Below are 12,011 nucleotides of genomic sequence, written 5' to 3'. Positions count from 1 at the left end.
AGTCAACAAATACCTTTCAGAAAAAGAGGGACTGGTTAATCTCAAGCTTTGGCTGAGTAGGCCAAACCTTTTTTTTTTTTTTTTTAATTGAGTAGTTTGGATTTATTTATAACGCTGTGAGGTATTTTCAAGGCAATGAATTGCCTGGAAAAAAAAAAGAAATTATTTTTCTTTCCCTTGAATGGCCTCTTCTCACCCACATTGAAATCCACAAAACCATACATGCTGCAGCACAGTGATGTCAGCTTGGCTCAGCCGTAGCTTGGTATAATGCTATAACATATACTTCTCTCTGTCATATAAACTCACCTATGTGTTTTCCTTACTACATGAGTTAAGAGACCCTATCACACTGCATAATCAAACATGAATAAATAAAATGTATGTATGGGTTGCACAAATTTTACTTGAAAGAAACCAAAAAACAATTACTGCTTGTACTATATTCCTAAAGCCAGATAGATATTGAGCGGTACCTTCAAAAAAGGCTTTTTTCCAGGCTCTCATGTTGAGCCAACAAATTAAAGTAACCCTGTCATCACAGGACATGTGAGCCAGCAGAAGGAACCATTGGCAGTACAAATTCTGGATGGACCCACACACTGCTACACCCTTTCCAACAAGCTATGCAATGAAAAACAGGGATATTTAGGTCACATATATTGCAATACATGTTTAAGCTAACCAACTGCATCAAAGTAATCCCTCTTATGGCCAGTCCTACACTGCCCTGCCACTTCAAATGCTAAGGTGGACATCATGCCAACATGGGGCATAAAGACCCAAGGTGGGGGACAGCAAGTAGGTTCAGATCTGGTCACTGGCAGATCTAGCAGGAAGCATTGGCAGGGCCTGGCTTTCTTTAAAGTGGTAGTAGGCCGCAGGTGATTACAGAAAAAAAAAAAACGTTTTTTTGGACAAGGCTTCACTGCCAGGCTCCCTTCCCGGCAATTGCGGCGACAGCACCCGACAGCCTATGAAAACATCGGCTGGGGTGCGGACCTCGCTGGATCCCTGGACAGATAAGTGTCCTAATATTAAAAGTCAGCAGCTACAGTATGTGTAGCTGCTGACATTTATTTTTTTTTCTGGGGGCAGAACTCATCTTTAAATCTATCAATCTTAACTGAAGTTCCTCTTGAAATTGCATTAGCTAAAATAATTTTGTACATCAATGGCAAAAACTGTCAGTACGTTTTTTTTTTTTTTTTCTGTTATTTAGCTTCTCAATTCGACAAATAGCTTACACCTAATTTTTAGGAGTTGTAGCAAATAATAAATGGCTGCAGTGATGTTCTGCATCTCAGAGTCGGCAGGTACATTTGTTTGTGATTTAAATCTGTTTACCAAGTGCCACTTGAGCCTGCCAAATCAATCTAATAAAACGACTGTGAAAGCTCAAAATTTGCAAATTGCAACACGCGGTGCCAGAAAAATAAGCACACGAGGATTGCTATCACTTATTCAAATTGAAAAGCCTCCGGGCTGGGATTTTCTTCTTATTTATTTATTTCTGTAACCTTCTGCATCTAACGCTTGCTTTTTGGCTTCCAGTGTAGAATTTGCAGGTGGGTAAAGCAGACATTAATATAAAATATTGAACGCAATCAGCCATTATTGCCTTGTTTCCTGTTTATTTATCCAGCAATGGTTCTTGTCTGAGTTACTGGCTTGGAGGAAAAGCAATTACTTTTCTTTATCATGCTCATCTTTTATTTTATAACTGATGCTCTGTATTACTGATAGAGTTACTCACAGGGTTTAATAGTGTGGTGCAAAAAATAATGGTAACTAATCACAGAACAACTTTTATCGGCTTAGAGTTTTACGATTCGTAAAGATTGATTGCTGTTTGGTTTCATTTATTATTTCTTGAATTATTGTGATATAAGAAATTCTCAGAGTAAAACATGCTTTATGCTATTGTAAATAGGAAATCATTTCACTTAAAGTGACACTAAACACTGGTTAAAAGAAAATTCTATTTACGCATGTATTCCTTAACTGGTTCTAAAGCCAATTTTACCTTAAGGCCCCTTTCACACGAGCGATACGATCAGATCCGCCTGTCAGTTTTTTAGGCAAATCTTATCGGATCCCCCATGCATCCCTATGGGGCAGCGGATGTCAGTGGAGACATGTCCGCTGACACCCGCTGCCATCCGCATCCGATCCTGTCCGTGAAATCCGGACGGATAGAAACCCTATTTCGCTCTCATCCGATTCCCCCATAGAGATACATGGGGCTCTGACACCTCCCTCTCCGCACACAGAGCGGAGAGGGAGATGTCACCTTCCTGCTCGTGGGGGATCTGTGTTTACGATCCCCTGCTGAGCAGCACGGATCCGCCTACAGAGGCGGACCGTGTGAAAGAGCCCTTATGCATTCCCTTGATTAAGGTAAAACATGTCCCAATAACAGTATTGCCTCCTCACCTCTCTAAAAACTTACCTCACTTGATCCAGTGCTGTGCCTTTCTATAGCGGCTCTCTCCCTGCTCTCTCAGGACACAGAGGCAGCAGCAGGAGCCATTGGCTCCAGCTGTTTTCAATTAAATCTTGTGAGCAAAGAGGGGGTGTGTGGCCAAGCTGCACTGTATGTATGTATCTATGGACCCACACAGCCCAGTTCAGGAGCTAGCTTGCAGCACCAGCAGGGGGCCCCAGATGAGGAGGTTCAGGACCGTTGTGTGCAATTGCACAAAGCAGGTAAGTATATCATGTTTGTTATTTTGGAAAAAGAAAAAGCCTTATCATCGTTTTAACTGAAAAAGTTCTCTTCTATTGCTCTCAACCTCCTCCAAATTCCTTTTACTTTTCTGTTGCTGTAAACCTAATTTCTTCTAGAGCAGTGATGGTGAATTTTGGCACCCCAGATGTTTTGGAACTACATTTCCCATGAAGATCATGCACTCTGCATTGTAGTTGAGCATCATGGGAAATGTAGTGCCAAGGTTCACCAACACTGTTCTAGAGGGTAGCTATATTTGTTCTCCATGGCTTGACTGTAGACGTTAGACGTTACAAGGAGGCAGACAAATACAATAAGAAACAATTTCATCAAAAATATGATTGCAAAGCCTTTAATTTGTGGATGATTTTTAGAGAATAGCATTGTCCACCCGTTAATAGAGAGGGCCTGTTACTCCCAGCCAAATTTCTGCATAGCCAACTAGGCCATGGTCTAGGGTAGCAGAGCTTCCATGGGCACCACAGAGCAAGCTACACCTCATATAGCTGACTGTAAGTAACATATTTTCATGTTTAATAAGTATCCATACTGCTGCCCTGAATAGTGATGGGCTGAACACCCCCCTGTTTGGTTTGCACCAGAAAATCTTGAACAGGGAAAAAGTTCTAGCGAACATGTGAACTCCATTAAAGTTTATGGGACACGAACAAGTCCTCATTGTAAAGGCTTATATGCAAGTTATTGCCATAAAAAGTGTATGGAGTCCCGGGGGACTGCCCTGGGGACATGTATCAATGCAGTGATTTTAATGATGCTTAAAGTGACACAATATAAATGAAATATTAATTTAAATATCGTGACTGGGGGGTCACCTTAATATGCCTGTAAAGTGGCACATCTGTACAATGTATGGAGCCTGCCGCAGCAATACTGATATTTCTAAAGGAAAAAAAGTAAGTTAAACTTGCTTGCGGCTGTATTGTCGGCTTCAGGCAAAACAGATAAAAAAAAAGGAAAAATACGGTGTAAGGTTCCTACCCCCCCCCCCTCCACCTCCAGTCCATACCTCCATACCAGGCCCTTCAGGCAATACAGATAAAAAAAGGAAGAAAACGCTATAGGGTCCCCCCAAAAACCATACCAGACCCTTATCCGAGCATGCAGCCTGGCTAGTCAGGAAAGGGAGGTGGGAGCGAGCAACCCCCTCCTGAACCATACCAGGCCACATATCCTCAAGATGGGGGGGGTGCTCTGAGGCAGGGGGAGCCCTGCCCTACCATCCCAGAGCTCCCTGTCTCTATGTTGATGGGGACAAGGGCCTCTTTCCGACAACCCTGGTTGTCGGGGTCTGCAGGTGGGGGGGCTTGTTGGAATCTGGAAGCCCCCTTTAACATGGAGCCCCTGGATCCCGGTCTCCTCCTATGTGAGTGGGTATGGGGTACATCGTACCCCTTCCCATTTATCAAAAAGGTGTACAAAAAAGTCCTTTATTCAAAAATGAAGATAACAAAATTGTGTCCCCTGATGTAAATCCATCATCAATCACACCTCCAGCAGCACCTGCCAACCCGAAAGAAAAAAAAAAAGGCTCTGCTCTAGGTGAATGCTTACTGCGGACTGCCTATTCGCGGTTTGACAGTTCTTATATAGGGAATGGGCGGTGCCACACCGGTGATGTCACCAGGTGGTCCCACCACCTTATGACATCACAGACTGGTGCATGCTAGGTTGGTGACGTCGCGAGGGGCAAGAAATCACTGGTGTGTCCCCGCCCATTCCATATATAAGAACTGTCAAACCGCGAATAGGCTTTTAGTGGGAAGTGTTCACAGAGAGCGGAACTTTTTCTTTCCCTTTTTTTGGTTTGGCGGATGCAGCGGAGTGAGTGAAAGAAAAAAAAATAAATCCCTGCTGATGCAGAAGTAATAGCACCTGCAACACAGAAAGGGGAGTACTAATATTGCAGCAACAGAACCTGATGCTGCAAAAAAAAAAAAGGGATCAGTGGGGTGACACAGACGTGTTGTATACACCAACACTTCAGTGGCACCACTACTGTAGTGTCACAGCACTACACTGACTGCACTACTCTGTGTTACACAAGAATCAGCACAGTACTACACACTAAACTGACTGCAGTACACTATGTTACACAAGATGAATCAGCACAGCACCACACTACACTGATTGCAGCACACTGTGTTACACAAGAATAAGCACAGCACTACACTGACTGCACTACACTGTTACACAAGAATCAGCACAGCACTACACTGACTGCACTACACTGTGTTACACAAGATCCATGACAGCACTACACTGACAGCACTACACTGACTGCACTACACTGTGTTACACTAGCACTACACTACACTGACTGCACTACACTGTTACACAAGAATCAGCACAGCACTACACTGACTTCACCACACTGTGTTACACAAGATCCATGACAGCACTACACTGACTGCACTACACTGTGTTACACAAGAATCAGCCCTACACTACACTGCACTGACTGCAATAAACTAACTGAAAGCTTTATCCACTAACTACCTGCCTAATAACTAGACAGGGCTGCCGTGTAAGCAGCCTTATATAGTGTGGGGCATGGAATTAGGCCCCACACTATATAAGGCTGCTTACACAGCAATCATGGCTCTGACAGGACATTGTGCTTTAATTTGCCAAGGCATACAGGTCAGATGCATGCTTTGGCCAATCACAAGCACTTAATGCACTGCAATCACGCAGTGCATTATGGGGCGCTTGTCGGCGGGCGAACTTCCCGCATAGCGCCCTGGGTGTTCGTGTGTTCAGCGATCACACGAATACCCAATGTTCGAGTCTAACAAACGTTTGACTCGAACATAAAGCCCATCACTACTAATAAAGCAATCCATCCAGATCCCTACCATTCTTCTCTGCACAGTTTGTGTATTAGTCTTCTTGTAACTGGTTCTAGGTGTACAGAAGACGAATAGGCAGATTGTCTTTTTCAAAGAGAGGCCTTGCGAGTTACCAAGTATGTTCACACGTGAATTCAATTCAAATAAAACCAAGCTGCTGACACTGGTCACACCCCCATATATATGTGCAAAAAAACTAAACAAAGCATTAAATGTGCCACGCTGTGCATACCATGTATATATAAATACATTCAAAGTGAGCTCATCCATAAATGATAACCACTTAAAAAACAGTAAACACAATTATATGCGAATAATCAAATATATTAACATGCAGTGAATGGTGCTACATAAAGTCCTTCAAAGTGCAGTTCAAGTGTTCCACATGTGACTTGACTGTAATGGTAAATCAAATTTGAGGGTGAACTTTGCGATCCAACATGAAGTGCTTCAACATCGCTGTGCCACCTCACGTGTGCTCTCCCCCCTCATAAGTGTATCCTCACCTCAAGGCGTGTGACCCCTCAGTTAAGTTGGGTCAAAAAGTGCTTGTGAGCCTCTCCAGGGCTCAGTATAGTGGATTTAAATCAACTGGTTCCTGCGCTCTTCCATATGACACTCTGCCCATCAATGGACAGCATACAAGTGCATGTGGCTGTAAGAAAACTCCAATAGTGCTTATATTATTCAAACATAAACTTTTTGCTAAAAAATATCAAACAAGGTACTTACATATTCTTGGTGCTTCCAGTGCACCAGGCTAAATCACACAATAACCCTCAAAGCCGCACAACTGCTATCTCCCTGCAGGGCGCTTACTCCTCATAAGGGTCCGGGTGCCTTCACCATCCTGGCCCCTCCCCTACGCGTGTTGACACAGGGTCAAGTGTCTTCCTCAGGGGGATTTCTGAAATCTGAATTTGATTTACCATTGCACTTTGAAGGAATGTATGTAGCATCATTCACTGCATGTTATTATATTTGATTATTTGCATATAATTGTTTTTACTGTTTTTTAAGTGGTTATCATTGATTTATTGTTTTGTTTGGATTGATTTATTGTCTTCTTTGCCTTCTCATCACCAAGCTTTGGCTTTGATGCCTCATTTTGTCAGTGAGATGCTAAGGCTAGACAGATGACTAGGGAAGAAAGAGAATGGCACAACACAATATTGCTATAGGAACAGGAAATATAAATCTAACCTGCTTGACATTTGATTCAGAGATGCATCAGAAGTCAGGCTATCTATCAAGGATGCCTTAGTATGAATGCCCTACCTCCATCATGACAAGCATCATGGACATATATTCAAATGGATGACCACAAGTAGTATGGCAGCACCTGGAGCTGGATTTAAGGAACGTGGGGATGTATTTGTATACTGATGTTTGGATTACATGCTCATAGAGTTAGTTCTAAGGGAGGCTGTACAGTACATATCCTCACCATCCACCCAATTTTTCATATGCTTTATTCATACGGTATTATAACCAGATGTTAAATATCTATACATACTGTGTATTTACCCTGTAATTTTGTTTTTTGTTTGTTTTAGGTCATTTGTGATCCAACAGATCCCTAGCAGTAATCTCTTTATGGTTGTGGTGGACAACGTCTGCAGTTGCAGTTCTGTCGCTCCAATCACTATGACTCCAATTGAAATTAGATATATCCTTTAAAATCAATATACTGATGAACATGTGAAGTTTTCCTAGTAGTATTACTCTAAGCTGAAGTTTGGACCTTCTAGTCACATAATAAAGCAAATTAACTTGTGTTTGCTTTAATTAGTGCTGAGCTAGGTCCAGTGATGGACATAACTGGGCTTGTGTATAATAGGATAAACAAAAAACATCTGCAATCTATTCATTTACAAAGATGCCTCAACCAGCTCTTGAGAAATTCAGAGAACGAAAAACAAGTTGAGAGGCTTCTGAACTGACATGATTTTATAAAGTTTTCAAATGTTTTTACTGAATTGTGGAAGCTGTGCACACAAATGGCAAGCAGAGTCTGTAGTATTTCTTGTAGGCTCTCTGCGGTTGATCTTGCCCCCAATACTGATCTGCCATGCCTTGCTCTGTAGTATGTCTTGGTGTGGAGACAGCCATATTTGTAAAGGAGCAGAGTTTTTTTCCCAGTGTCAGAGCTGCACCCTTGATGACTGGCTGGTCCAATATTCTACAATATTCTACATTCTTGGGTGTACAATATTCTACATTCTTGGGTGTAGTTTTTCCTTGTCAGATTAGACTAATATAAAAAGTATATCAGTACTATTATGTGCCGCCAAAGAAAGACTCAACCGCCCTCTGCAAAGTCTACAGACATAAGACGGCTTGCCAACGGCCAACGGCAGACCCAGGGAGATCCTTGCCCTACAGATCCTCGGGTACAGCTTTCTCTCAAACATAAAGAACTGTGAGCATCACAGCAGTGACATCTCACCATATCTCACTACTACTAGTTGCAACTTAGATGGTCTTTTACTACAGGTATACAGCTATGGAGCTGCAAATACAAAGTGCTTAGATAAAGGGAAGTACACTGCAATTTTTCAGATGGAAGTCAAGGCAAAATTGTGTTTTTTAGGGTACTGTTTAAAAGCACTTAACATTTTTGGATGTTCCCTATAGTATAGAAAATCCACACTTTCTGAGTAAAGGCATGCTATACATTGATTTAAAAGGGAAGTATTGCCAAAGCTTTTTTGGTCGAACATCTCTTTAGGGTCACCGGAGACCACTTACTTTTGTACTTCTGTGACCCAGAGTCAATGGATAGTGGGCAAATGCCCTCTCTCAGCTGACAGGGTAGAACTGCGCCAGGCTTGAGAAGGATGTCAAACGTACTAAGTGATGACTGGCTTTGCCTTTCAGTGCATGGCTGAGAGCCGAACTAGCCATGTCTGCCCCCACCCCAGTCTGGTGCTTCAGTGAGCACTGGAGGAGCGAACAGCAGTGACTGAGAGCTGAGCAATCCTTGGTCATGTGACCATTCAGTTCTTAGTCTTAGAGTCAACATGGGACAGCTGAATCCCAACACTGATGCTGCATCGTGGAGGTGCATATAAAGGTTGCTACCCGAGGAGGAATTCTTCTATATTTTTTTTTCTCCCTTAACATGGCACTCTGAGAATGTGAATTGATAGGAGCCAGTGGACAACAGAGTTATGACAGCTAGTGTGCATGCAGAGCCAGGATCCAGCAAGCCGCCTATGAAAACTAGGATGTAAAAGTTGAAGAGGACAATTAAAAATGTACATTGACCTACACTGGTTTAATCTGTCATGTAAGTCTCTTTGGTTTTTCTGTTCTGATGGGAGAGTATAGCCTGAAGTGATGCAGCTTACATATTTGAACAAATTATTATATTTTTTTTATGTTGAGCAATAGCAAACCATGCCTTCACCTTGGTCCTATAGCTGGCCAACGTCACTGTATTAATAATGATAACGATGGTGCCCATAGCATTTCTATTAGTTTTGTTATACAGGTTTCTGTCCTTAACATCAATATACATAATGAATCCCTGAAATGTGAACGTTTAAAATCTCAGAAGATACGGAGACGCCCTGAATCTTGTCATGGATTTCATCCAGAAGTAAGTCACATCTGCTTATACTGTATATACAGTATATACTGTAATACTATATATATATATATATATATATATATATATATATACACACACATATATATACTGTATATATATATATATACACACATATACAGTGCCTTGCGAAAGTATTCGGCCCCCTTGAACTTTTCAACCTTTTGCCACATTTCAGGCTTCAAACATAAAGATATAAAACTGTAAATTTTTGTGAAGAATCAACAACATGTGGGACACAATTATGAAGTGGAACAAAATTTATTGGATATTTCAAACTTTGTTAACAAATAAGAAAACTGAAAAATTGGGCGTTCAAATTTATTCAGCCTCTTTACTTTCAGTGCAGCAAACTCTCTCCAGAAGTTCAGTGAGGATCTCTGAATGATCCAATGTTGACCTAAATGACTAATGATGATAAATAGAATCCACCTGTGTGTAATAAAGTCTCCGTATGAATGCACCTGCACTGTGATAGTCTCAGAGGTCCGTTTAAAGCGCAGAGAGCATCATGAAGAACAAGGAACACACCAGGCAGGTCAGAGATACAGTTGTGGAGAAGTTTAAAGCCGGATTTGGATACAAAAACATTTCCCAAGCTTTAAACATCCCAGACAGTTTGGGTTTTTAATCATTTATCAGACTGCCTGATACCTAGACACATTATTCAACCCGGACTGTGGCTCTCCAGCCAGGCTACTGGCTTCTGTTGTAAGCCAAGAATGTCTGTGACACTCTCTCTCATACTGCCCAGAGCCAGCACTGACAGCCCCCCCCCCCCCCCCAGACTGGAGAGGACTTGACGTGATCCTTCTCCTCCCGTCCCTCTCTTCCTGTGTCTGCCGCGTCCACACTCTAATCCCCGGTAGTGCTGTGCCTCAGAAAGAGGATGAATGGGCAGGAAAATTGAAGCCCAGCAGCCAGAAACTACATCCTGGATGAAAGATGCTGAGCCTTCATCCTGGGTGAGTGAGCTTATCATCCCTCTATCCCATGCCTGTGTCTGAAGTGTGCCCCTTCCTCCCTTCTCTTTCCTGCATCTGAATAAATACACTAATTTAAGGGGTGCTCTGTGGACTCTGATGTACTCTGATGTTCCCAGAGCACCCCTTACATCAGAGTTTCCCTTTACACCAGAGTCTGCAGAAATCCCCCTTACATGAGAGTTCCCCTTTACACCAGAGTCCACTACATTCCCCCTTATATGAGAGCCCCCCCTCTCCCTAAATCAGCATTCCTCAGAGATAAGGGGTGCTCTGTAGACTTTGATGTAAGGGGGGCTTTGGTGAACAGAGACATAGATGTAAGGGGAGAATCTTGTAATGAACTCCATATGATTAGAAATCTTATTTAATCACAAAATACATAAATAGTGTATACTATAAAAAAGAAAATTGTGATGTGCCGCTAAAGTGTTCAGGTTTGGCTTGAAGAAAAGGGGAAACCCTATGGCTGGCTCTGTTTCGTAGTGTTCAACAGAGAGATTCACAACTTTTTCTGTGCTTGTTAGGCAATCTTATTCTAACATGTTCTTTCTTTCATCTAGGAAAATGCCAGAGAATGCGGTGGAGCCTTCGGCCTGTCATCCCAGCCTATGACAATGCTGCTATCCCTTTTTATGGTCTATGTCTCCAGGTGACCCTGACTGCACTGACTCCATGGCATGCCCCATATCTGGATAAACTGTGAACTGAGAGGAATGGTGCAATATAGAAGAGACAAAAAAAAAAAAAAAAAAAAAGTAGTCTAAGCATCAGCATTTCATGACTATAAAACTGTTGGAGAGGATGAAAACTCTCAAAAACATGCGAGTGAGATTATTCTTCTGAGTCCGCAAATCATCATGCAGCTGTGAAAGCCTCATTCAGTTGTCATACTTCATTACGACAGGACAGCAGACACTGGTGATCATCATTTTCAGCTTTGCCCCATCAAAATAATTTAAAATGGTGTACTTTTTAAATAAAGTATATTAAAATCATAATTTGCCTGTCATTTATTTTTAATAGCCTTTAAAGTGTATGTCAAGCCAAAACATTTTTTTTCTTTGTTTTGGATAGAGTGGGGAAGGTTAAAGTGGCTGCAGAGCTCTGAAAAAATTACCAAAGCATATTCTTCTACAGTGTGTACAGCAGGCATGTCCAATCTGTGGCCCGGGGGCCGCATGCGGCCCAGAACCGCAGGCAGTGCGGCCCACTGCCCCCTGACAATTTATTTATTTTTTTGCTGGGGAGAAAGGAAGTCAAGTCACGGGGACAGCCACAGAGGCAACCTTGGAGGGGGGGTCATCTACTAGTTGTGTTAAATTAGTGCTGGGGGGGGGGGCGGCAGCACGGGAAGGGGGTGCGGCGGCGTTTTATTACTTATATACCTTAACTAATAGTATATATTTTATACGCGGCCCGAGAACATTTCTCTACACTCAATGTGGCCCAGAGAAGCCAAAAGGTTGGACACCCATGGTGTACAGTATTTGCCTCAATCCAAAGTATCTAGTGTGATTTCCCTTTGAGACTGTGGAAAGGGGGAGGGGGGGAATCATTCTTTCACTCAAGTCTCATATTACACTCAGCTCTCTGCTCTATGCTTTGGTATCAGATCTCCACCCCCTACCATCTGAAGCTGAGAGATAATTTGTAAATTCTGGACTTATGTAGGAGGGCTTGTTTCATCTCTGTGTATCACCTGAGGCTTGTCACTTTCCTGGGTATACAGTAAAAGGGTTTGCATATACCCACTAAACCCTTGTTTGGTTTTTACTGCAACTCAGAACTCTGTAAGAGATTGTTTGGGTAGG

At 42.4% G+C, this 12,011-nt stretch overlaps 1 protein-coding gene across 4 annotated transcripts in view; it reads left to right on the top strand.

Annotated features, from left to right (window-relative positions):
- CACNA2D3 (calcium voltage-gated channel auxiliary subunit alpha2delta 3) overlaps positions 1-11,198 on the top strand; it is a 1,429,924-nt gene extending 1,418,726 nt beyond the window's left edge. For all 4 annotated transcript variants that reach the window (XM_082265096.1, XM_082265095.1, XM_082265094.1 and 1 more), the window contains 3 exons: positions 7,158-7,273; positions 9,126-9,205; positions 10,761-11,198. In XM_082265096.1, coding sequence (XP_082121222.1) covers positions 7,158-7,273; positions 9,126-9,205; positions 10,761-10,853 — 289 coding nt within the window. In that variant the 3' untranslated portion in view covers positions 10,854-11,198. The remainder of the gene's footprint in view (positions 1-7,157; positions 7,274-9,125; positions 9,206-10,760) is intronic.
- The last annotated feature ends 813 nt before the right edge of the window (positions 11,199-12,011 follow it).

Source organism: Pelophylax lessonae (assembly GCF_965119305.1).
Source record: "Pelophylax lessonae genome assembly, chromosome: 8".
NCBI lineage: Eukaryota > Metazoa > Chordata > Amphibia > Anura > Ranidae > Pelophylax > Pelophylax lessonae.
This window is presented reverse-complemented; position numbering and strand designations above follow the sequence as displayed.